This window comes from Salmo salar, chromosome 11 (genome assembly GCF_965601325.2).
Source record: "Salmo salar chromosome 11, fSalSal1, whole genome shotgun sequence".
Taxonomy (NCBI): Eukaryota; Metazoa; Chordata; class Actinopteri; order Salmoniformes; family Salmonidae; genus Salmo; species Salmo salar.
Genome location: NC_138301.1, coordinates 17462805 through 17490000, shown reverse-complemented (window position 1 = coordinate 17490000; position 27196 = coordinate 17462805). Strand labels below are relative to the sequence as shown.

The 27196-nt window shown below is 48.0% G+C and overlaps 1 protein-coding gene across 1 annotated transcript in view; it reads left to right on the top strand.

The window, feature by feature from the left end:
* LOC106562145 (immunoglobulin superfamily DCC subclass member 4) overlaps positions 1-27196 on the top strand; it is a 64429-nt gene that overhangs the window by 27158 nt on the left and 10075 nt on the right. Inside the window, exons 3-17 of the mRNA XM_045689093.2 lie at positions 10601-10742; positions 13038-13171; positions 17412-17549; positions 18135-18287; positions 19210-19620; positions 19820-19984; positions 20405-20542; positions 20857-21030; positions 22804-23040; positions 23325-23426; positions 23539-23734; positions 24279-24406; positions 25474-25644; positions 25783-25917; positions 27010-27112. Of these exons, the coding sequence (XP_045545049.2) occupies positions 10601-10742; positions 13038-13171; positions 17412-17549; positions 18135-18287; positions 19210-19620; positions 19820-19984; positions 20405-20542; positions 20857-21030; positions 22804-23040; positions 23325-23426; positions 23539-23734; positions 24279-24406; positions 25474-25644; positions 25783-25917; positions 27010-27112 (2527 nt within the window). The remainder of the gene's footprint in view (positions 1-10600; positions 10743-13037; positions 13172-17411; positions 17550-18134; positions 18288-19209; positions 19621-19819; positions 19985-20404; positions 20543-20856; positions 21031-22803; positions 23041-23324; positions 23427-23538; positions 23735-24278; positions 24407-25473; positions 25645-25782; positions 25918-27009; positions 27113-27196) is intronic.

Genomic DNA, 27196 nt, shown 5'->3' with positions numbered 1-27196 from the left:
CTGTGTGTTTTGCGTCATTGTCATGCTGGAATACACATCCACGACCCATTTTCAATGCCCTGGCTGAGGGAAGGAGGTTCTCACCCAAGATTTGACGGTACATGGCCTCGTCCATCGTCCCTTTGATGCGGTGAAATTGTCCTGTCCCCTTAGAAGAAAAACACCCCCAAAGCATAATGTTTCCATCTCCATGTTTGACAGTGGGGATGGTGTTCTTGGGATCATAGGCAGCATTCCTCATCCTCCAAACACAGCGAGTTGAGTTGATCCCAAAGAGCTCCATTTTGGTCTCATCTGACCACAACACTTTCACCCAGTTGTCCTCTGAATCATTCAGATGTTCATTGGCAAACTTCAGACGGGCATGTATATGTGCTTTCTTGAGCAGGGGGACCTTGCGGGCGCTGCAGGATTTCAGTCCTTCACGGCGTAGTGTGTTACCAATTGTTTTCTTGGTGACTGGTTCCAGCTGCCTTGAGATCATTGACAAGATCCTCCCGTGTAGTTCTGGGCTGATTCCTTACCGTTCTCATGATCATTGCAACTCCACGAGGTGAGATCTTGCATGGAGCCCCAGGCCGAGGGAGATTGACAGTTTTTTTGTGTTTCTTCCATTTGTGAATAATCGCACCAACTGTTGTCACCTTCTCACCAAGCTGCTTGGCGATGGTCTTGTAGCCCATTCCAGCCTTGTGTAGGTCTACAATCTTGTACCTGGCATCCTTGGAGAGCTCTTTGGTCTTGGCCATAGTGGAGAGTTTGGAATCTGATTGATTGATTGCTTCTGTGGACAGGTGTCTTTTATACAGGTAACAAACTGAGATTAGGAGCACTCCCTTTAAGAGTATGCTCCTAATCGCAGCTCGTTACCTGTATAAAAGACACCTGGGAGCCAGAAATCTTTCTGATTGAGAGGGGGTCAAATACTTATTTCCCTCATTAAAATGCAAATCAATTTATAACATTTTTTACATGCGTTTTTCGGGATTTTTTTGTTGTTATTCTGCCTCTCACTGTTAAAATAAACCTACCATTAAAATTCTAGACTGATCATTTCTTTGTCAGTGGGCAAACGTACAAAATCAGCAGGGGATCAAATACTTTTTTCCCTCACTGTACATATGAGATGAGTAATGTAGGATATGTAGACATTATATAAAGTGGCGTTATTTAAAGTGACTAGTGATACCTTTTATTAAATCCATTTATTAAAGTGGCCTGAGATTGGAGTCTATATGTTGGCAGCAGCCACTCTGTTAATGATGGCTGTTTAACAGTCTGATGGCCTTGAGATGGAAGCTGTTTTTCAGTCTCTCGGTCCCAACTTTGATGCACCTGTACTGACCTCGCCTTCTGGATGATAGCGGGGTAAACAGACAGTGGCTCGGGTGGTTGTTGTCCTTGATGATCTTTTTGGCCTTCCTGTGACATCAGGTGCTGTAGGTGTCCTGGAGGGCAGGTAGTTTGCCCCCGGTGATGCGTTGTGCAGACCTCACTACCCTCTGGAGAGCCTTGCGGTTGAGGACGGTGCAGTTGCCGTACCAGGCGGTGATACAGCTCGACAGGATGCTCTCGATTGTGCATCTGTAAAAGTTTGTGTGTTTTAGGTGACAAGCCAAATTTCTTCAGCCTCCTGAGGTTGAAGAGGCGCTGTTGCACCTTCTTCACCACACTGTCTGTGTGGGTGGACCATTTCAGTTTGTGATGTGTATGCCGAGGAACTTAACTTTCTCCACTACTGTCCCGGCAATGTGGATGGGGGGATGCTCCCTCTGCTGTTTCCTGAAGTCCACGATCATCTCCTTTGTTTTGTTGACGTTGAGTGAGAGGTTATTTTCCTGACACCACACTCCGAGGGCCCTCATCTCCTCCCTGTAGGCTCTCGTCGTTGTTGGTAATCAAGCCTACCACTGTAGTGTTGTCTGCAAACTTGATGATTGAGTTGGAAGCGTGCAGGGCCACGCAGTCATGGGTGAACAGGAAGTACAGGAGAGGGCTGAGAACGCACCCTTGTGGGGCCCATGTGTTGATGATCAGAGGGGTGGAGATGTTTCCTACCCTCACCACCTGGGGGCGGCCCATCATTGTCCAGGACGGGATTGAGACCCAGGTTCTCGAGCTTAATGACAAGTTTGGAGGGTGCTATAGTGTTAAATGCTGAGCTGTAGTCAATGAACAGCATTCTTACATAGGTATTCCTCATGTCCAGATGGGATAGGGCAGTGTGCAGTGTGATGGCGATTGTGTCGTCTGTGGACCTATTGGGGCGGTAAGCAAATTGGAGTGGCTCTAGGGTGTCAGGTATGGTGGAGGTGATATGATGCTTGACTAGTCTCTCAAAGCACTTCATGATGACAGAAGTGAGTGCTACGGGGCGGGAGTCATTTAGTTCAGTTACCTTAGTTTTCTTGGTAACAGGAACAATTTTGGCCATCTTGAAGCATGTGGGCACAGCAGACTGGGATAGGGATTGATTGAATATGTCCGTAAACTAGAGGTCGACCGATTAGTCGGAATGGCCGATTAATTAGGGCCGATTTCAAATTTTCATAACAATCGTTAATCGGTATTTTTGGACACCGATTTGCCTATATTATTTATTTTATTTATTTATTTTTTTACACCTTTATTTAACTAGGCAAGTCAGTTAAGAACACATTCTTATTTTTAATGACGGCCTAGGAACAGTGGGTTAACTGCCTTGTTCAGGGGCAGAACGACAGATTTTTAACTTGTCAGCTCGGGGATTCAATCTTGCAACTTTACGGTTAACTAGTCCAACACTCTAACCACCTGCTTTACATTGCACTCCACGAGGAGCCTGCCTGTTACGCGAATGCAGTAAGAAGCCAAGGTAAGTTGCTAGCTAGCATTAAACTTATCTTATAAAAAACAATCAATCAATCATAATCCCTAGTTAACTACACATGGTTGATGATATTACTAGTTTATCTAGCCTGTCCTGCATTGCATATAATCGATGCGGTGCGCATTCGCGAAAAAGGACTGTCATTGCTCCAACGTGTACCTAACCGTAAACATCAATGTCTTAAAATCAATACACAAGTATATATTTTTAAACCTGCATATTTAGCTAAAAGAAATCCAGGTTAGCAGGCAATATTAACCAGGTGAAATTGTGTCACTTCTCTTGCGCTCATTGCACGCAGAGTCAGGGTATATGCAACAGTTTGGGCCGCCTGGTTCGTTGCAAACTAATTTGCCAGAATTTTACGTAATTATGATATAACATTGAAGGTTGTGCAATGTAACAGAAATATTTAGACTTAGGGATGCCACCCGTTAGATAAAATACAGAACGGTTCCGTATTTCACTGAAAGAAAAAACGTTTTGTTTTCGAGATGATAGTTTCTGGATTCGACCATATTAATGACCTAAGGCTCGTATTTCTGTGTGTTTATTATATTTTAATTAAGTCTATGATTTGATAGAGCAGTCTGACTGAGCGGTGGTAGGCACCAGCAGGCTCGTAAGCATTCATTCAAACAGCACTTTAGTGCGTTTTGCCAGCAGCTCTTCGCAATGCTTCAAGCATTGCGCTGTTTATGACTTCAAGCCTATCAACTCCCAAGATTAGGCTGGTGTAACCGATATGAAATGGCTAGCTAGTTAGCGGGGTGCGCGCTAATAGCGTTTCAAACGTCACTCGTTCTGAGACTTGGAGTAGTTGTTCCCCTTGCTCTGCATGGGTAACGCTGCTTCGAGGGTGGCTGTTGTCAATGTGTTCCTGGTTCGAGCCCAGGTAGGAGCGAGGAGAGGGACGGAAGCTATACTGTTTCACTGGCAATACTAAAGTGCCTATAAGAACATCCAATAGTCAAAGGTATATGAAATACAAATCGTATAGAGAGAAATAGTCCTATAATTCCTATAATAACTACAACCTAAAACTTCTTACCTGGGAATATTGAAGACTCATGTTAAAAGGAACCACCAGCTTTCATATGTTCTCATGTTCTGAGCAAGGCACTTAAACGTTAGCTTTCTTACATGGCACATATTGCACTTTTACTTTCTTCTCCAACACTTTGTTTTTGCATTATTTAAACCAAATTGAACATGTTTCATTATTTATTTGAGGCTAAATAGATTTTATTGATGTATTATATTAAGTTAAAATAAGTGTTCATTCAGTATTGTTTTAATTGTCATTATTACAAATACATATTTTTTTAAATCGGCCGATTAATTGGTATCGGCTTTTTTGGCCCTCCAATAATCGGTATCGGCATCGGCGTTGAAAAATCATAATCGGTCGACCTCTACCGTAAGCACACCAGTTAACACCCCCACACACTACCTGCGCATGCTCGGAGGACGCGGCTGGGGTTGCCGTCTGGGCCGTCAGCCTAGCGAAGGTTAACACGTTTAAATGTTTTACTCACGTTTGCCACGGTGAAGGAGAGCCCACAGGCTTTGGTAGCGGGCCGTGTCAGTGGCATTGTATTGTCCTCAAAGCGAGCAAATAAGTTGTTTAATTTGTCTGGGAGCAAGACATCGATGTCCACGACGGGGCTGGTTTTCTTTCTGTAGTCCGTGATTGACTGTAGACCCTGTCACATACGTCTCGTGTCTGAGCCATTGAATTGCAACTCTACTTTGTCTCTATACTGACACTTTGCTTGTTTGATTGCCTTGCGTAGGGAATAGCTACACTGTTTGTATTCGGTCATGTTTCCAGTCACCTTGCCATGATTAAAAGCTGTGGTTCGCATTTTCAGTTTTGCACGAATGCTGCCATCAATCCACGGTTTCTGGTTAGGGAAGGTTTTAATAGTCACAGTGGCTACAACATCACCGATGCACTTGCTAATAAACTTGCTCACCTAGTCAGCGTATACGTCAATGTTGTTGTTTGAAGCTACCCGGATCATTTCCCAGTCCACATGATCGAAGCAATCTTGAAGCGTGGAATCGGATTGGTCAGACCAGCATTGGATAGAGTCATGGTCAGATTTTCCAGAGGCAGGGCGGGGGAGGGATTTCTATGCATCACGGAAGTTAGAGTAACAATGGTCCAGAATGCTACCAGCTCGTGTCGCGCATTCGATATGCTGATAGAATTTAGATTGCCTTGTTCTCAGATTAGTTTTGTTAAAATCCCCAGCTACAATAAATGCAGCCTCAGGATATATAGTTTCCAGTTTACATGGAGTCCAGTGAAGTTCTTTCAGGCCCGTCGAGGTGTCTGTGTAACGGTCGTTGTACGTAGTGGACCAAGGCGCAGCGGGTCGAGTGCTCATAGTGACTTTTATTGAACACAAAATTAAACAAAACAAGAAAACGATCGAACGAACAGGATTGCAGGCTACACACACAGCTATGCAAACAACAACTTCCCACAAAGGGACAGGTGAAACAGGGATACCTAAGTATGACTCTCAATCAGCAACAACGATGTACAGCTGTTCCTGATTGAGAGCCATACCAGGCCAACACAAAGAAATACACAACATAGAAAACCATAGAAATACAAAACAAGAACATTACCCAAAAACCCCGGAACACATAAATCAAACACCCCTCTTACATAAATACATATCCCATTAAACCCCGAACCACATAAAACAAATACCCCTGCCACATCCTGACCAAACTACAATAACCCCTTATACTGGTCAGGATGTGACAGTACCCCCCCCCCAAAGGTGCAGACCCCGGATGCACCTCACACAAAAATAAACACAAAATAAACCCCCCAAACTAAAGGGAGGGAAGGGAGGGTGGCTGCCATCACTGACGGTTCCCGTGCTACACCCCCCCTCCCCAATCCTCCTACTGTGGAGGTGGCTCAGGCTCTGGCCTTAGTCCACCACCTAACCTGTCCACCCCCGCTGAATACCTCTGGCTGAGGCACGTCACTGTAGACCTCAGGCTGAAGCACTTCGCTGTAGACCCCAGGCAGAAGGATGATTCTGGGAGCTCCGGACTGTAGGGCGACTGTGGGAGCTCTGGACTGTAGGGCGACTGTGGGAGCTCTGGACTGTAGGCCGTCTCACTCGGTTCCGGACTGTAGGCCGTCTCACTCGGTTCCGGACTGTAGGCCCTCTCACTCGGTTCCGGACTGTAGGCCGTCTCACTCGGTTCCGGACTGTAGGCCGTCTCACTCGGTTCCGGACTGTAGGCCGTCTCACTCGGTTCCGGACTGTAGGCCGTCTCACTCGGTTCCGGACTGTAGGCATTCTCACTCGGTTCCGGACTGTAGGCCATCTCCAGACGGGGCACTGTCACCGGACGCTCTGGACGGGGTACTGTCGCCGGAAGCTCTGGACGGGGACTGCGCACTGAAAGCCTGAGGCGTGGGGCTGGTAGTGGAGGTAGCAGACTGGAGACACGCACCCCAAGGCTAGTGCGAGGAGCAGGAACAGGACGAGTTGGACTGGGCTGACGCACTGGAGGCCTGGTGCGTGGGGCTGGTACTGGAGATGCCAGACTGGATACACGCACCCCAAGGCTAGTGCGGGGAGCAGGAACAGGACGAGTTGGACTGGGCTGACGCACTGGAGGCCTGGTGCGTGGTGCTAGCTTTGGATGTGCCAGACTGGAAACACGCACCTCAGGGCTAGTGCGAGGAGCGGGAACAGGATACACTGGGCCGTGAAGGCGCACTGGCGGTCTTGAGCGCAGTACTGGCACCACCCTTACTGGCTGGATGCCCGCTTCCCCCTGGCAAATACGGGGCGCTGGCACCGCACACACCGGCCTATGAATGCTCGGCCTCGACGCCGTGCGCATCACCCCATAGCACGGGGCCTGACCAGTAACAAGCTGCCTCCGATAAGCACGGGGAGTTGGCTCGGGGCTTAACCCTGGCCCAGCCAAACTACCCATGTGCCCCCCCAAAAACAATTCTTGGGGCTGCCTCTCATGCATCCTACGTTGGGCCTGCTCTTCGCTCCATTTTTGCCGTTCCTCCCTCGCTGTCTCCACCTGTTTCCATGGCAGGGTCTTGTCCCCTGCCATTACCTCCTCCCATGTCCAAAATATCCTCCACTCCCTTCTCTCCCAGGCCCAGGATCCTTCCTCTTCCTGGGCCCGCTGCTTGGTCCGTTGGTGGTGGGAAGTTCTGTAACGGTCGTCTTACGTAGTGGACCAAGGCGCAGCGGGTCGAGTGCTCATAGGGACTTTTATTGAACACAAAATTAAACAAAACAAGATAACGATCGAACGAACAGGACTGCAGGCTACACACACAACAACTTCCCACAAAGGGACAGGTGAAACAGGGATACCTACGCATGACTCTCAATCAGCAACAACGATGTACAGCTGTTCCTGATTGAGAGCCATACCAGGCCAACACAAAGAAATACACAACATAGAAAACCATAGAAATACAAAACAAGAACATTACCCAAAAATCCCGGAACACATAAATCAAACACCCCTCTTACATAAATACATATCCCATTAAACCCCGAACCACATAAAACAAATACCCCCTGCCACATCCTGACCAAACTACAATAACCAATAACCCCTTATACTGGTCAGGACGTGACAGTCTGCTTGGGGGGATATACACGGCTGTGACTATAATCAAAGAAAATTCTCTTGGTAGATAATGCAGTCGGCATTTGATTGTAAGGAGTTCTAGGTCAGGTGAACAAAAGGACTTGAGTTTCTGTATGTTGTTATGATTACACAATGAGTCATTAATCATAAGGCATACACCCCCACCCTTCTTCTTATCAGAGAGATGTTTTTTTTCTGTCAATGCGATGTGTGAAGAAACCGGGTGGCTGAACCGACTCTGACAACATATCCCGAGTGAGCCATGTTTCCGTGAAACAGAGAATGTTACAATCTCTGATGTTTCTCTGGATGGCCACTCATGCCCTAATTTCGTCCATCTTGTTATCTAGAGATTGGACAGTGGCGAGTAATATGCTCGGAAGCGGTGGATGGTGTACTCGCCTTCTAAGTCTGACCAGTAGGCCGCTCCGTCTGCCTCTCCTGCGGCGACCGCGTTGTTTTGGGTTGGCCTCTGTCCAGTGTGGAGGTCCGAAAAAAGGATCCGCTTCGGGAAGGTTGTATTCCTGGTCATAATGTTGGTAAGTTGATGTCGCTTTTATATCCAGTAGTTCTTCCCAGCTGTATGTAATAACACTTGAGATGTTCAGGGCTAACAATGCAAGAAATAATACATAAAAAACAAATTACTGCATAGTTTCCTAAGGACCTGAAGCGAGGCGACCATCTCTGTCGACGCCATTCTACCTGTCCACACCGGTGGTATCTTGAGAACAGGTAGGCTCCACACTGGTTGTGTCCTGGGAACAGGTAGGCTCCACACCGGTGGTGTCCTGGGAACAGGTAGGCTCCACAGGACAGAGAGGGGGGAAAGGGGGAGAGCAAGAGAGGGATGAAGAGTGGGACAGAGAGAGCGAGAGGGAGGGAGAAAGAGATAGATAGAAGGTAGCAAGAGATCCGGCTTAACCCCTCTCCTCCCTCTCCCCTCCCTCTCTCCTCTCCCCTCACTCTCCCGTAGAGCTGCTTTCATTATCCTCTGTAAAAGTGGCAGTCTTTATTCAGTCATTAGCTTTGTGTAGAATGGGACTGTATCCTCTATGGAGGTTTTTCCTTTTGTCAGCTGTCACATGCCTATTTATGAGGATGCCTTGTTTGGGGGGGAACAAGGGGACAATGAGGGAGGGAGGTGAGGACCGAGAGGGATGGAGGGAAGAAGGTGACTGAGGACTTTAAGATGGATGGAGGGAGGGAGGTAGCTGAGGAGTTAGGATTGGTGAAAAGAGAAGGAAGTAGGAAGGTAGGGGGAGGATACGTTGGGGAGGAAGGGAAGGTGGCAGATTTGGGTGGGAGGTGACAGGAGTTTGGGATGGTGAAGGCAGAGGCTGTTCTGGGAGAGAGACTAATAAGTGTGTCCTTCAGAAGGTGTCTGTGGAGGGAGCTGGTAAATGTAATGTGCTGTAGACTGCTACTGCTGTGAGATGGATGGGCTGCTGGAGACAGGCAGGGCCAGGGGCCTGCATGCAATGGGCCTCAACGAGCACATTGACATTGAGCAGAGAGAGCAGTGGCCCATGTCTGTCTGTCTTTCTGTCTCATGTCTTTACCACCACCAATTAGGAGGCAGAACAACATCACATGGGAGAAATGAGTGACAGTCCTTTGTCTTCAATACTGTAAACATGTTTTATGTACATGGTTGTTCTGAATGCTCCCTTCATGTGACTTTGTCCAAAAAGCGAGTGAGTCAGTTAAAGAGAGAGATGGGGGGGGGGGGGGGGGGTAAATCGCGGTAGAGGAGGAGAGGAGTTGGTGGACATGCCGACAGACGGGAAGCCATGTGTTGTGGTCGGAGAGTACAAGGGGAGGGAAAGAAAGTTGCAATCTGATCACTGAGGAGAGAGAGAGAGAGAGAGAGAGAGAGAGAGAGAGAGAGAGAGAGAGAGAGAGAGAGAGAGAGAGAGAGAGAGAGAGAGAGAGAGAGAGGAGAGAGAGAGAGAGAGAGAGAGAGAGAGAGAGAGAGAGAGAGAGAGGAGAGAGAGAGAGAGAGAGGAGAGAGAGAGAGAGAGAGAGAGAGAGGAGAGAGAGAGAGAGAGAGAGAGAGGAGAGAGAGAGAGAGAGAGAGAGAGAGAGGAGAGAGAGAGAGAGAGAGAGAGAGAGAGAGAGAGAGAGAGAGAGAGAGAGAGAGAGAGAGAGAGAGAGAGAGAGAGAGAGAGAGCAAGACATGCTAACAGATTTAGTTGATACAGTAATCTATTTCATCTGGTCCATTCACTCAGTAAGTTAATCATTCGCTCAGTTGGCCACACCAGTTACAAGTGCTAGTTTACTTTACAGTATTGGATGACCTGTTATCTATCTAGCTGCTCTGTGGAGCTCTGCTCTGTGTGCTCATTGAGAAACTTTGCTCCATTTGGGCTTTGTGTGTGCGTGGGTGGGTGTACAGCAACTCGTTTTTGCCATGACAGGTGCTGAGCTTATTTGTGCTGTTAGTTAGCTAATAATATGTGGCTTTCTGAAGAACTTTGCCATGTGAGAATCTGCTCAGAAGTAGTTGTGATAGATTTATGTTTGGTCGCTAGGTAGGATTAGCCCTTACATGTTTTATGAAGCATGGCTAATGCGTTCAAATTTTATTTGTAAGTGCATGTCTTGGGCTTTTACAGTCCAATGGAGAAATTGGGAACGACTTCAGGATGTAAGGATGTCACTTTTTCCTCAAGTGCTTTATGTATGGGTTTATGTCCAGTCTGTCACAGCGGTGTGGTGAGAATACAATTTGAAGGTAATCTTGGATTGGTATGTTCAGTTCTTTAGGACTGCAGGCTGGACAGAACAGCTTGCAACCCTGAAGCTGATTGATGAGGTAGTCCGAGCTCTTGTGTTCCCTCATAATGCCCCAACTCAGTCTGGCCTGAGGTCAGGGGCCCCCGCAGCCCTATAAGACTCAGCTCCAGGACTCACTGCTGCCCCCTGCTGTTAACTACGGTTATTACGTGTGGGATACGGACTAGCTGACTGCATCTCTCTCCCTGTCTCTCTCTCTCTTTCTCCCTGTCTCTTGCTGTCTGTCTCTCTATCTCCCTCACCTTTCTCCCTCACTCCCAGCGCTGTCTCGTTTCCATCAGGACCCAGAGGCCCAGGTGGTGCCCGTGGGGGGTGCTTCCCGCTTTGAGTGCCAGATAGACGGAGTGCCCACGCCAAGGATAACCTGGGAGAAGGACCAGGAACCCATCCCCAGCCAGCTTAGGTGAGAGACACACACGCGCACATACACGCGCACACACACACACACACACACACACACACACACACAGACACACACACACAGACACACACACACACACACACGGTGATGCACTCCAGTAGAGCCTGGCAGTAAGTGATTGTCTGTTCTATTTGGTCCCAATGGTGTCCTCTGAGAGACCTCCAGCCGGCCAGCAGAAACTGGATCTGTTCTAAGGTCCATGCTGCCACTGATCATGTGAGGGCTGTGCTCCGTCCACCATTCTACTTCATTGCATAATGGCAGTCAGGGAATATCCTGAGAATTTGGTAGGAAGTTAAATGAAATTAGTACATTTTGGTCTTTTTCAGTAGTGCAGAGTTCAGAGATAAGGGATGGACACAGGTCTGTTGGTTTCCTCTCTGTCTGTCAGCCAGAGGCTGAAGGTCGGGGCCACAAAGTGCAGCCTGGTCACTTTCTCTCTTCTGTTTGTTCTACTCCCAAATACCCTCCTGCATCTCCCTTTCACATGGCTACAGGCTGAGGCCAGTCCAGTGCCTGGGAACTGATGTGCTTTGAATCAAATTGGGTGGAAAGATGCCCATAATCTACTGCACATGACTCCGTTCCTTCCCTCCTCCTCCTCCCTGGCCTTTCCTCCCTCCTCCTCCCTGGCCTTTCCTCCCTCCTCCTCCCTGGCCTTTCCTCCCTTGCCTTCCCTCCCTCCTCGCTCCCTTTGTCTCCCTCATTTGAGAGATTTGGCCCTTTTTTAAATGTAAGTTGCAATTTTTTCCCACCTGCTCTGTCCTTATCAATCATAGAAAGACCGGCAGCTGTTTGTTAGTGATTTAGATGCATATCGCACACACACACTGGTACAGTGAATTACTGTTCATGGCTTGCCTCGGCGTGATCATGCGCTGAGTTGACGGCCTGTATATGTTTGCCCTTCAAAGGCCATGGCCCACATATGGCTGTTAACATGACTACTTATTTAGATGCATGTCTAATGTTGAATGGCCAGGAAAGTGCAGCTTTTCTTCATTAGCATGGTTAAACTGACTAACGTTATTATAACGTCCGAGGACCCTTGCTGCTGATCACTCTTGACCACACAGAGTGGACAAAGGCATCAGAGGGGGGGCAGGACCAGTGTGCTAACAACACGCTGTGCATTGACATCCAGGGCTGAACAGTGGAGAATTATGTAGCGTTACTGATAGAAACCCCCAATTAAAGCCTCCCTGTCTGCCTGAAAACTCAAATGCACGCACGCACGCACTCTCACTAGTCACCAGAAACGGTCACACTCTCATGCTCATTTACCCAAGCACTTAACGCTATTGACGTTTCTGCCTCAACTCTGCTGTTGGCTATACATTTATGCCTGCCTGACATTATTAGAGGCATCTGGCTCAAAAATGGTCTGTCCTTGTGTGACCCATAGCCCAATGCTGAACCAAGCTGCACAGTGCTGTGATGATGTGCTGACACAAAGTGGTACAAATGGGCAGCAGTAGAGATGAGAGCCAGACCAGAGACCAGTGTTGTGTACAGTCTCTCTGTTGCACAGATGAGCTCTCTGTCTGTCAGGGCATTACTAGTCCATCCTCAGAGAGTTAAAAGGCTGTGGAATAGGAGTTGAATAGTGGGAAGCCCAGGCCTCAGGCTTGGAGGAACCATCCAGACGGGAGTGGGTGGGTGTTGTGTGTGTGTGGAACCTGACCTGTCTTCCATGGCAGCAGAGGGGAAGAAGGGAGGGAGGGAGGAGGAAGAGGAGCTGGTGGGTGAAAGAGAGATAAATATTGACAAAAGTCGGCACAACCAGCTGCCATGGCTGCTTCTAAATGCTGTTTTGCAATGCACAATCTCTCTGACCTAGATTGAGAGCTCTTTGTTCTCTTGTATCTATCAGTAAAGATTTCTAAATATTTCTATCTAGTCTCTTCTTTTTCTCCCGTTTCTGTCTTCTCTTGTCATTAGGTAGGCTGTAGGAATACTATGTATTTAGTGTCACTTCTTTCTTCTTCCTTTCTTTTGTCTACTTTTCTTTTAGGTTCCACATTTTTGGACGGCGTTATTCTAAATAGCTGTTAGATAGAAGGGGAGTGTGGCCTAATGGCCGTCACTGGAGACCTACTCCTGTATGGTGGTAATGAGCGTGTGCACAGTTGGAGAGTTATTATATCTCGCTAAGCACTAGTTCTCGCTCGCTCTTTTCTCCCCCCCCCCCTCACACTCTCTCTCTCTCTCTCTCTCTCCTTCCCACCCTTTCTCTCTTCCTTTCCATCCTCTCTCTCTCCATCCCTCTGTCTCCAGGTTCATCTCTCTCCCTAACGGTGTGCTCCAGATCTTGGGGGCGGTTAAGGAGGATGGGGGTGCGTACCGCTGTGTGGCCTCCAACTCTGCCCGGAAACGCTTCAGCCAGGATGCCTTCCTCACTGTCACTACAGGTATGTTATTCTCTCACTCACTCACTCACTCACTCACTCACTCACTCACTCACTCACTCACTCACTCACTCACTCACTCACTCACTCACTCACTCACTCACTCACTCACTCACTCACTCATATGACGTCTGTAGGCAAGTGATCCCTTTGGATGTGCTTGACCCCTCTGTCTGGGTGTGCTCTTTACATGGACTATTTAGTGGATGGCTTCCTGCTTATATGTATTTCCTGGAACTCTGCTGGAATGAGGGAGGTAAAGAGACAGAGATGGCTCCAGACCTATGGTGTCATGTCTGATATCAGCAGGCTGTAAGCAGTATCTCCACACACACGCCTCTTCCTGTCTGACAAAAGGTGCATTACTAATAGAGATAAATCCTGGCCTTTAATTGGTTCCGTCAAACTTCAGTGTCTGTGGAAGGTCTACGTCTAGATCTGCTTCTATGTGAGCGTTACACACACACACACACACACACAGAGAGACAAAGACAGACAGTCTGAGCATCAGAAACATGTCTGCATTTTAATAACTATTGGCCCTATTGAGCTTGTTGCCTGGACACAAGACTGAACTGTGTGGAAATGCCTGCACCCTGTGGAACAGCTAAAGAAACAGAGATGAATCACCTCTCTGCACCCTGCAGCATGTCCACACACACACACACACACACACGCACAGAGAGACACACACACACACACTCACACACACACTCACACTCACACACACACAGACACACACACACACACAGACACACACAGAGAGACACACACGCACACTCACAAATAGACACTCACAAATAGACGCGTAGAGACACACACACATACATACATACACAGGCAGACACACCCGAATGGCAGACTGATGGTGAGGACATTAACGTCACTCATTCAACTGTGCATTATGTTGATGACTGGATACTACTCGACCCACGTATACCTTCTCTCTCTCCCGCACACGCACGGATGTGTACACAAACACCACACACGCACACACACAGTCACATACAACACATTTTTTCACACACACACACAGAAAGGCACACGCACACACACCACTCTCACAGACAGCCTGAGCAGGTGATGAAATTACAGCATTCCTGCCTTTTTTCCCACTTCCCAATAGCCAACAGACTGTGTGAAGTACTCCTAACTTACCGTAGCAGGTATTTGGTGTGACACAAAGCCCTGCTGCCTTAGAAACCTGGAGGTCATGGAAGAAAGCACTCCCAGACCTTTTATGAGGCGTTACGTAAAACGCAAATCTAATTCCATCACATCTCTAGCCTTCACTGTGGAGAGGTTTATGATTTAGCCTGAACACAGATGCATTCTTCCTGACCGAATTATGCTGAGCACGTCACCTCCACTTATTCAATTGTACATTGTCTATACCTTTATATACTGAACAAAAATATCAACGCAACAATTCCAACGATTTTACTGAGTTACAGTTCATATAAGGAAATCAGTCAATTGAAAGAAATTCATTATGCTCTAATCTATGGATTTTAAAATGACTGGGCAGGGGTGATGCCACCCACTGGGAAGCCAGGCCCAGCCAATCAGAATGAGTTTGTCCCCACGAAATGGCTTTATTACAGACAGAAATACTCCTCAGCACAGCCCCCCCCCCCATCCCTCATCAGACGATCATGCAGATGAAGAAGACGGATATGGAGGTCCTGGGCTGTCATGGTTACACATGGTCTGTGGTTGTGAGGCTGCTTGGACGTACTGGCAAATTCTCTAAAACGATGTTGGAGGTGGCTTATGGTAGAGAAACAAACATTCAATTATCTGGCAACAGCTCGGGTGGACTTTCTTGTAGTCAGCATGTCAATTGCACGCTCCCTCAAAACTTGAAAAATCTGTGGCATTGAGTTGTGTGACAAAACTGCACATTTTAAAGTGGCCTTTTATTGTCTACAGCACAAGGTGCACCTCTGTAATGATCATGCTGTTTATCTTGGCGAAGTAGAAATGTTCACTAACAGGGATGTAAACAAATGTATGCACAAAGTTTGAGAGAAATAAGCCATTTGTGTGTATGGAAAATGTCAGGGATTTTCAGATCATGAAACATGTCACAAACATTTTACATGTTGCATTTATATTTTTGTCCAGTGCACTTTCTCTCTCTCATCCACGCATACACACGCATGTGCGCATGCAAAACACACACACACACACACACACACACACACACACACACACACACTCTGAGCACAGAACTTACACAAATCCCTATCAAGGCACATCCTGTAATCCTGGGAGAACTCGACTGGCCCATTTTTAAAACCCTAAGCCCTCATGCATAAGCAAGTAGTGCTGTATGAATGCTCAATGATTAATTTATAATGTGCTTACAGTATCCCAGGAACCCTGCTGGAGCTCATTATCATAATGTAGGCTCTGAGCAGAGAGACCGGCAGAGCAGGCCCCGGCCCAGGCAGTGTGATGGGCCTCCCTTCCTACCATAATTACCCCTAGAGCCACTCACACAGAGCCACTAAAAATAAGGGCCTCATCTGCTCTGCTAATGCACACTTCTATTCTTCCAAGAAAATGATGGAGATTTATTTAGTCATATAATTTGGCAGAATTACACCACCATGCTCTGAGTAAGGCCCTCACTGCCTCTACTCCATTATCTGACTCCCCTCTCCCTCAGATGCCCTCGATCTCTCTCTCTCTCTCTCTCTCTCTCTCTCTCTCTCTCTGTCTCTCTGTCTCCCTGTCTCTCTCTCTCTGTCTCTCTCTCTGTCTCTCTCTCTCTGTCTCTCTGTCTCTCTCTCTGTCTCTCTCTCTCTGTTTCTCTCTCTCTGTCTCTCTCTCTCTGTCTCTCTCTGTCTCTCTCTCTGTCTCTCTGTCTCTGTCTCTGTGTCCATCTTTACAATAAGTGACTCCAAAGAGGTTTAGCATACATAGTATAGAGCCTTCTGCTCCTCTCTTATGCCCATTGGGGTAGCTAGCTAGCCTGGTTGTGCAGCATTCTTTCTGGTTTAACCAGGCTAGTAGCTAACTTTGTCTCCTCCTCTTCCTGACAGTGCTGCTAGCTGTCCTAAACAGTGTTGCCAACTATTTTTCAGTGAGATTCTCTATTGGCTCCTCGATTTGTTGCTATAAGTCGCTAGATGACGTTTGGCATTGCCGCGACGACGTCACAGCACCAATTGGCCTTGTTGCGGCACAGCTGCGGTCCCCGACGTTGCGAACCCCCTTCCCTTGTGCTTCTCTGCCTGTGTGTGCACCGTTGCTGTGATTTTTGTTACAGACAGCTTCTCCCATTCTCGTTTGTGACAGAATTGTTTGGGAAAAGTCGCAAAATGCTATCAAAACCATAGAAACTCTCGCGAGCAAACCTCCCCAAAGGCAGCCTGAAAAGTAGCAGAATTTGTCTGCTGAAAAGTAGCGACGAAGTCGCTAAATTGGTAACACTGGTCCTAACTAACCGAGAGGGCCAAACTTTAATCACTGTGGGCCCAAGCACTAGCGGTTCTGGGGGGGGGCAGTGCCCCTGTGACAACAATTTTGGACCCCCTTGTGGCCCCCCTAAATGTGGAGTATGAAATAATCTTTATATAACATTTTTGCTATCGTTCTTTTTTTACATCCGTTATTAGACAGTGGCAACGATGATGATTATGAACATGGTCTTTTGCCTGCTAATGCCTGCAATGCGGTGAAGAAAACGATATGACAGCAATAACATCTAATGTAACTGGCCCCTCTAACAGTACAACTGGCCCCAGCTTGGCCCCCCCCAGTTGAAATGGTCTAGAACTGCCACTGGGCCCAAGGGAAAGCTAGACTGGTGTCAGGTGATCTTTCCTCCCCTATTGAGAGCTGCTTTGATGTCATAGTGAAGGATAGGACTGGTGGTGCTTTCAAGACAACTGGGAACTCGGGGAAACATGGTCAAATCATGACGTCAGTGATCTTCAGGTCGGAAAGTCAGAGTTCTAGAAAGATGCCAAAGTTTCCGGCTTGGAATTCCGAGCTGGATGACCATTCCCAGTTGTCTTAAACGCACTGAAGTCGAAAGCCTGAGATTTCTGACAAGGGCCCCAGCATTGTCTTACATCAGATAGCACCACAACCCTGCCTAAACTGAGTTCATTAGTAGGTCATTTGTGGTACGCCGCGTTAGAATGACACTGTCTGATATAAGACATTGATGGTTAGAGTTTGTTGTGTGTGTTGATTCCTGTGTGTGTCTGTGTTGTGTCTGTGTGCGCAGGTCCTGGCCCTGCCCAAAGTGAGGTAGTGATCGTGGCACCGCCTCAGAATACCACAGTGGTGCAGGGGCGTCCAGCGGTGATGGAGTGCATGGCCCAGGGTGGGCAGCCCAAACCCCTGGTGTCCTGGAGCAGACAGGGTAAGACTCTCTCTCAATCCCTCCCATCGGTCCATCTACAGGGGCTCCCAAGTGGCGCAGCGGTCTGAGGCACTGCATCTCAGTGTAAGAGGTGTCACTACAGTACCTGGTTCGATTCCAGGTTGTATCACATCCGGCCTTGGTTGGGAGTCCCATATGGCGGCGCACAATGTCGTCTGGGTTTGGCCGGGGTAGGCCGCCATTGTAAATAATAATTTGTTCTTAATTGACTTGCCTAGTGAAATAAAAAATACAATAAAAATAGGCTCACTAGCAATGTCACAACGAGAGGCTGGTCCATACTTTGGTATTCCTGTAATATCATCTTCGTTGTGTTTAATATTTCTACCTTTGCTGACAAAACAACTCTAGTCATCACAGAGGTCTCACAGTGCCACCTAGTGGCTGATATGATCATTATACTTTTCTGTGATTGGCATTCAACTGCTAAACTGAGCTGGCATGAAATGCCAAGTGTTGTGTGTGTGCAACTACTGTTTTTAATTGCTTAAGTTTGGTCTTTTCTGATATTCTTTTCTCTGAAATCTCTTCTCTGTTCCTTTCTGCTCTTTCTCCTGGACACAGACGGGAAGCCCATCGCCACCGACGTGGTTGTCCTGGAAACTAACCTGGTGATCCCCAACACGCGGCGTTACCATGCGGGGGTCTACGTCTGCCGTGCCAACAAACCCAAGACCCGCGAGTTTGTCATAGCTGCGGCTGAACTGCATGTGCCAGGTAAGAAGAAGAATATGTGAGTGTGAGAATGTGGTATAGATTGCATGTTTGGCTTCGGTCTTAGAGCTGTGGTTTGCATGTTTGGCTTCGGTCTTAGAGCTGTGGTTTGCATGTTTGGCTTCGGTCTTAGAGCTGTGGTTTGCATGTTTGGCTTCGGTCTTAGAGCTGTGGTTTGCATGTTTGGCTTCGGTCTTAGAGCTGTGGTTTGCATGTTTGGCTTCGGTCTTAGAGCTGTGGTTTGCATGTTTGGCTTCGGACTTAGAGCTGTGGTTTGCATGTTTGGCTTCGGTCTTAGAGCTGTGGTTTGCATGTTTGGCTTCGGTCTTAGAGCTGTGGTTTGCATGTTTTGTTTTGGTCTTAGAGCTGTGGTTTGCATGTTTGGCTTCGGTCTTAGAGCTGTGGTTTGCATGTTTTGCTTCGGTCTTAGAGATCTGGTTTGCATGTTTTGCTTTGGTCTTAGAGATCTGGTTTGCATGTTTGGCTTCGGTCTTAGAGCTGTGGTTTGCATGTTTGGCTTCGGTCTTAGAGCTGTGGTTTGCATGTTTGGCTTCGGTCTTAGAGCTGTGGTTTGCATGTTTGGCTTCGGTCTTAGAGCTGTGGTTTGCATGTTTTGTTTTGGTCTTAGAGCTGTGGTTTGCATGTTTGGCTTCGGTCTTAGAGCTGTGGTTTGCATGTTTTGCTTCGGTCTTAGAGATCTGGTTTGCATGTTTTGCTTTGGTCTTAGAGATCTGGTTTGCATGTTTGGCTTTGGTCTTAGAGATCTGGTTTGCATGTTTTGCTTTGGTGTTAGAGCTCTTTTTTTTTTTTTTTTGGCTTCGGTCTTAGAGCTCTGGTCCTTTTAGTAAATTGTAATATATGCTGCTGTGAAGGATTTTAATTTTTTTTTCCTAAGAAGGATGTTTCTCTATTTGCATTCTCCCAGCCCCACCAGTGATCCTCCAGCCCCCAGAGACGGTGTCTCTCTCTCGGGGAAACACAGCCAGGTTTGTGTGTAACAGCTCTGGGGAGCCTCCCCCGGCGCTGCACTGGCTAAAGAATGGCAAGCCGGTCAAGTCTAACGGGCGGGTGAAGACCCAGAGCCCTGGGGTGCTGCTCATCAACCAGCTGGGCCTGGACGACGCAGGGTACTACCAGTGCATCGCCGACAACGCTTTGGGGACAGCCTGCGCCACAGCCAAGCTGTCTGTCATTGTGAGAGAGGGTCTACCCAGCCCACCACACCAGCTCTCTGCCACGCCCCAATCAAGTACCACCGCCCTCCTCACCTGGGAACGGCCCGAACACAACAGTGACCAGATTATAGGCTTCTCTGTGCACTACCAGCCCACTTCAGGTGTGTGTGTTTGATGGACAAACCTACAGGCTTGTACGTATGATATCTATCCACAAGGATGCTAGCTAGTTTGAAGGGTATAGGCATTAACATACATAGGTGCCTGGTTCCTTGGTAGCATGGTAGAGAATGACACTATCAGGTCAGGCTGAGTGTGTCCTGTGCTCCTGGTAAAACACAGAGCTTGTGTGGTCCACAGGCTCTGATCACATGGAATACCAGTTTGCTGTGAACAACGACACCACAGAGTACCATGTGAAGGAGCTACTGCCACACACAGCCTATACCTTCTACGTGGTGGCCTACTCCCCCATGGGAGCCAGCCGCCCGTCACGGCCCGTCACCGTGGAGATGCTGGAGGACGGTGAGTAGGCGGGAAGACCACAGACCTCACTTCTCAAAGGAAAATAGCACAGTTAGATCTAATTCATATGACAGCCTACATGAGTCATCATACACTTGAGAACAAATAGACCAACTGTAGTACGACCTATGTTATACACGAATGACGCACAAAAGTAGATATTGTTGCCCGTCAACTAGCTATGAGATTCTACTTTGTTGCTAAGAGATAATGTAAAGAATAAAGTGGTTTAGTAGCCTGTAGAATAGTATGGTTGATGTATGGATACTAAGAGTGTTCTGTACCTGATCTGACATGCTCTACTCCCCTGTGCCCCTCCAGAGAATACGATATGCTTCTTAAGTCACCAGACACTAGGGTCTGGGGTTAGCTGTAATGACACATTAATACTAAAATGTCCTGCCATGCTCTACCCCACAGTGCCCAGTGCCCCTCCACAGCTGTCCCTGCTCAGCACCTCCCCTACAGACATCAGAGTGATGTGGCTGCCCCTGTCTTCCCAGCACAGCAGAGGAGCTGTCACCCGCTACCGCATCGACTACTCCACACTGGAACAGGGTGAGCCCAGCGCCATCTACTGGCACGGAGGCCACAGTACTACACTGCTGTCCTGTTCATGTTTCAGGAAGGCACGACTACAAAAGACTCTTTAACTCAGTCACATACATTTTGGCTCTAAGAACAATTGTGGATTCTAAACATTAAGTATTGAAGAGTGACTTAGGGTATAAGCCCAAAGCATAAAGTGTTCTGTGTTCTATCCATGGTATACAATGAGTCATCAGGTCTTACATAATAGGATAATGGATTGTGGTGATAGTGTGCCATGAGTGGCCTTTCAAGAAGATGGGTTGTGTGTGTGTTTACTGCAGTGGACAACGTGTTTTCTGTGGAGGTGGGGGGGAATGAGACTCAGCTTACCTTGCGGGAGCTGCTGCCTAACCAGGCCTATCGGCTGCGGATGGCGGCGGGAACGGGAGCAGGCTTTGGTGTGCCGTCAGAGTGGAACCAGCACCACACCCCAGCCCACTTTAACCACAGCATGGGTGAGACCTCTCTCTGTGTGTGTGTCTCTCACTCTCTCACACACACACACCCTTCAACTTCAGCATCAATATCCACCACAATAAGTGACCTGATCCGGTATGGTCCTTAACCTTTATTTATCCAGGTAATCTCATTGAGATAAAATCGATTTTTCAAGATAGACCTGGGTCCAGTCAAGACAGCAGCAGGGGGAACAAAGTTTCAGAAAATTCAAATCAAAAATCACATTTTATACACGTGTTTAGCAGATGTTATTGCGGGTGTAGTGAAATGCTTGTCAGAAATGCAGTAATAACTTACAGAAGCACACCATAAACAAATGATAGATGTAGTAAAACTGATATCCATATATATTATTATTATCGTTGTCCATAAGAGCAGCCTCCACTTTCCCATTCTCATCCTATAACTATCACGTTTCAGGAGAAGACCCAGATGCAGACAGTCTCGAAGTAACAAAAGTTTATTACTAGAACAGGGGGCAGGCAAAATGACAGGTCAAGGGCAGGCAGAGGTCAATAATCCAGATCAGAGTCCATAAAGTACAGAACGGCAGGCAGTCTCAGGGTCAAGGGCAGGCAGAGGTCAGTAATCCAGATCAGAGTCCATAAAGTACAGAACGGCAGGCAGTCTCGGGGTCAGGGCAGGCAGAGGTCAATAATCCAGATCAAAGTCCATAAAGTACAGAACGGCAGGCAGTCTCGGCGTCAGGGCAGGCAGAGGTCAATAATCCAGATCAGAGTCCATAAAGTACAGAACGGCAGGCAGTCTCGGCGTCAGGGCAGGCAGAGGTCAATAATCCAGATCAGAGTCCATAAAGTACAGAACGGCAGGCAGTCTCGGCGTCAGAGGTCAATAATCCAGAGTGGTGTGACAAGGTACAGAACGGCAGGCAGGCTCAGGGCAGGCAGAATGGGAACAACGGGAAAAACGCTGGTAGGCTTGATGAACAAAACAAACTGGCAAGCAGAGAACACAGGTATAAATACACTTGGAATAATGGGGAAGATGGGTGACACCTGGAGGAGGGTGGAGAAGAGCGCAAAGACGGGTGAAACAGATCAGGGTGTGACAATAACTGTAAGTATACTAGCACTGATGAGAACACTGCAGCCTTCCATTCAAGCTGACTGTCATTGGCTGGGCAGTGTCATGTTGTGAATACCCCTACACATTTGCATCAGCCATACAATTGCTCTCCATTCAGGGGCAAGGTAACATGGCTGACTGTGCCTATTACAATGTTTGTGTGTGTGTCTGAGGTTCTTTGCAAAGGCAGAAGATTAATTTCGAAGAAATGGACAGAAATCTATTCAAATCCTTTTCTATACAGTGACTAAGCTCTCACGAATGCCATTCATTCACATGAGAAGAAATCTGTTAATACACACAAGAAGAAAATCTGACTGAATAGGACCTCATTGTCAGTTCATGTGAATTACAAGAAGCTGCTGAGGGGAGGACGGCTCATAATAACGGCTGGAATAGAAGAAATGGAATGGTATTTGAACACATAGAAACCGTTTGATACCATTCCTTTAATTATCATAAGCCGTTACTATTACTATAAGCCCATCCTCCCCAATTAAGGTGGACCCTGTTCTAGATACAGGTCTATAGAATTATATTATTTAATGTTATAGTCATTAGGAGATTGTCAAATTGAGTTGGTACAATAAATCAATGTCTGGACCTTGTTTTGTTGATTCATGTTATAAGCTCCAGTAATGTTATTTCACGCTGAGGCCTTGTTTGCTTTTCGTCTTTCCCAGTGATCTTTGCTCCCACAGAGCTGAAGGTTAGGGCCAAAATGAACTCCCTCCATGTCACATGGCAGCCCCCGCCCAATCACACGCAGATCTCCGGCTACAAGCTCTTTTGCAGGGAGGTGGTTGGTGAGGAGCTGACCAATGGGGAGGCTCATCCTGAGAGGGAGAGGGTGAGGAGGATGGAGGCCCACACCATCAAGCTCCGCAAGAGGGTCAAACATCATGAGGTCTCTAGTCTGGGTGAGTCTGGGATGTTCACATGCCAGTGTTGTTTAAATCCCTTCCTGCTGCTCCAGGTGATAATATTTGTATGGTAAAATGTTTGGACCTTGTGGTCATTATGCCAGGCTTTCTTGTGGTTCTGTATAATTTGGTGTGTTTATGTGTTGCGATACGTTTCTATATATTTCTGTGTGTGTGTGTGTGTGTGTGTGTGTGTGTGTGTGTGTGTGTGTGTGTGTGTGTGTGTGTGTGTGTGTGTGTGTGTGTGTGTGTGTGTGTGTGTGTGTGTGTGTGTGTGTCAGTCCCTGACAGACTATATGAAGTGAAGGTGTGGGCCTTCAATAAGCAGACGGATGGCTATGCTGCAGGATGGAAGGGCAGGACAGAGAAGGCACATGGCATAGGTGTGTCTATGTGTGTGTGCATGCGAGTTTGTGTGTCATTCTATTCTGTCTGTCAGTGTTAAAGAAATACAATACCAATATTTGTGTATAAACTGGCAGTGTGTTTTTGCAGCGCCCCCTAAGGGGAACCCCCCTCCTCTGCCCCCTCCCCTGCCCCCCAGCAGCATCAAGGCTACAGCCAACAGCTCCACATCCATCTGGCTGCGCTGGGAGAAACCTCGCTTCAGCAACGTCCGCATCATCAACTACACCGTACGCTGCAGCCCGGCCGGCATCAGAAACGCATCGCTTGTGTCCTACTACACCAGGTCAGTCAGGGACCACCACCCCAAACACAACACATCTCCTGGTCTCTTACTACACCAGGTCAGTCAGGGACCACCACCCCAAACACAACACATCTCCTGGTCTCCTACTACACCAGGTCAGTCAGGGACCATCCCAAACACAACACATCTCCTGGTCTCCTACTACACCAGGTCAGTCAGGGACCACTACCCCAAACACAACACATCTCCTGGTCTCCTACTACACCAGGTCAGTCAGGGACCACCCCAAACACAACACATCTCCTGGTCTCTTACTACACCAGGTCAGTCAGGGACCACCACCCCAAACACAACACATCTCCTGGTCTCCTACTACACCAGGTCAGTCAGGGACCACCACCCCAAACACAACACATCTCCTGGTCTCCTACTACACCAGGTCAGTCAGGGACCACCACCCCAAACACAACACATCTCCTGGTTTCCTACTACACCAGGTCAGTCAGGGACCACCACCCCAAACACAACACATCTCCTGGTCTCCTACTACACCATTTTTTCTCTCCCAAACTGTGTTTTGCAGCTCAGCTCAGGAGATCCTCTTGGGGGCCCTAAAACCCTACACCCGCTATGAGCTGGCTGTGCAGTCCAATGGAGGAGACGTGGTTGGTCCCTTCAGCGGCACTGTGGAGGAGTCCACTCTCACTGACAGTAAGTCTCTGCTGTTACACTCATCAGTGTAGTGGAAAAATCTGTGCATCTGTGTAACATAAAGGTGGATGCTTGTATTCAATATGCTCTGTCGCTCACTTTCACTTCCTCTGTGAGGGTGTTTTTGTTTCTGACAGAGGTGTGTAGTTCGTTGGTGTGTGTGTGTTTTTGTTTTACTATCCTTCTGGCTACCAGAAGTCCTCACAAGTATAGTAAAACAAGGAAAATTCGGACCAGTGGGGAGATTTTGACAGTCCCCACAAGGAAAAATGCTATTTTAGGCTTAGGGGTTGGGTTTAGGTTTAGGGTTACAATTAGGGTTAGAATTGGGGTTAGGACTTAAGGTTAGGTTAGTTTTAGGGTTAGGGGTTTGGGGTTAGGGTTATGGTTAGGTAAAGGGTTAAGGCTAGGGTTAGATTTAGGGTTAGACAAAATGGGATTTTGGATGGGAATCAATTATTTGGTCCCCACAAGGATAGCAATACAAAACTGTGTGTGTGAGACTGAGCAAATGTGATTGAGGCAGGTTAACAGAGAAGGGATTAATCTTTAGCGGCGTAGGGAGATAATTGGCTGTAATTAAATGTCCAGTTGGAAGTGGCCCTTGTGTTGGCCAAGAGCTGTCTGGGACAGGGCCCGTCAATCAGTTCAGCCAAGTGGTGTCAGGGAGGGGCCAGGGACGAGTGCTGATCTAGGATCAAGTCCTCTCTGTCTTATTCATTACGATCTAAAAGGTCAAACTGATCCTAGATCAGCATTGAGACGTTTTGTGAATACTGGCCAGGAGGGGCCAGCCAGCAGGGGATTCATTACCAGGGCAACGAAGTAGGGGTCTTTGGTTTGACACAGCAGGGGTAGCTGCCTGCCGGACCCCATACTACCGCCCTCTGTCACCTGAGTCCCAGTCCCTGCCCTCAGCCCCCACTTTGTGACCAGGTGGCAAGGGCACCTTGTCCCAGAGGGGTGTCACACCTGTCCCAGCCAGCCACACAAAGCCTGTGTGGCCAGCCCGCTGTGGTGCTTTATTTCTGGGGTGTGATTACTGACTTCACCCCCTGTGTCCCCAGTACCCTCCACCCCCCCAGCGGAGCTGCAGCTCAGTGCCTTGGACTCCTCCTCTGTGTTGGTCAACTGGCGCCCACCTGTGGAGCCCAATGGCATCATCATCAGCTACAGGATCCTATACACCATCAACCTCAGCCAGCCTGAGCACCTGTGGAACAACCTCTCCCAAGATGGTGGGTGGCTGAAGCTGCGGCTGTAGCGAGGAACTGTGTGGGTTCTGTAAGTGGATGCAAATGTGACTGTTAATGACTCACACACTTCCCTCCCTCTACCTCTCCCTCTCTCTCTCTCTCTCCCTCCCTCCCTCTTAGGGACCATCATGAGTGCTGAGGTAACAGGGCTGTCTAGTGGGACACAATACTTCTTTAAGATGCGGGCGTCCACTGAGGTGGGAATGGGGCCTTACTCCCCAGTGAAGGATGTGCACACTCCTCCCAGGAAATATGGTGAGTGGGTCTACTCTCTACACATACTGTGATGGTGTGTGTGTCATCACTTACATAGGTATTTCCTGACACACACACACACACACACACACACACACACACACACACACACACACACACACACACACACACACACACACACACACACACACACAGAGAGTCCTTTAAAGTGGTTAATCCATCCCTGCCAGTGGGGGAGAGAAGCCTGCAGGCTGTGTCATATCTCTCCTCACTCTCTGGCCTTCTGAGGTGAATATTAAAGTGGTGACCTCAGCGGCCGCTGCACTCAGAGAGCTCTGTGAATCAACTTCACATCTGACTTTGAGAAGCAGAAGAGCTGTGGATGACACCTTGTCTATAACCACGGTGAAGGGGCCTGTGACAGAGTGGCTCATTCTATAGGGGCTTGGCAGGGGAAAAGAAAGAAGGATATGTGCACACTGTTGAATACCTCCATAAATCATTATCTATTTGTAGCCCAATTACACATTGTCCAGCAGAGAATAATGAACACAACAGCTAAACTTGAGCATCTAGAAGCAAGCCAGGAGAGCTCCATTCAGAAGCCAAAGGTCACAACATTGGAGCTAGGGGAGTCCATCCTCCTCTGGTTGGCACAGGGCATTAGCTGAAACCACTGAGACGTAGAAAGGCAGACTAAGATAACCAAGTAGCAGGTTTATTCTGGTCCTGCTGAGTTGCCCCATATTCGACTCCATCAGATAGTCTTGCCAGTAGTAAATGCAATGTGATTGAGGGCGAGGTGGATGGTGGGCGGGCGAGAGCGGAGTGAGCGCCATCTGTCCTCTCTCCACTCTGCTGCCAGATAGACAGCAATCGCCCAAGCTCAATTAATACCTCCCTCCCAGGAAGTGTGAATTGGTTCCTTCATGGCCCGCTGAAATTGATTGAGCGGTGGAATCCAGCTGTCATCATACTGCATATACAGTATATTATCATTCATCCTCCCACTTACATTCTGTTCTCTAACTGCGTCCTGTGCTGACAGGTTCAGACACTCATCCAGTATCTTGTCTGTTTTCTCTCCCCGTTTCCTGCATGCCTTCCTGGGCTGTTCCCTGTTCTCTATAGAGCTGGACATCCATGCAGTGACAGGCATCATAGTTGGTGTGTGTCTGGGGCTGCTCAGCATGCTCCTTTGTATGTGTGTCAGCTTCCGCAACGGCAAGGCCAGGTAAGAAGAGGCCACTTGAAAGCAAATGACTGCCTATTTTAGTATGTACGTCTAGGATTTGAGGATCATTAAGCTTTCACTGGC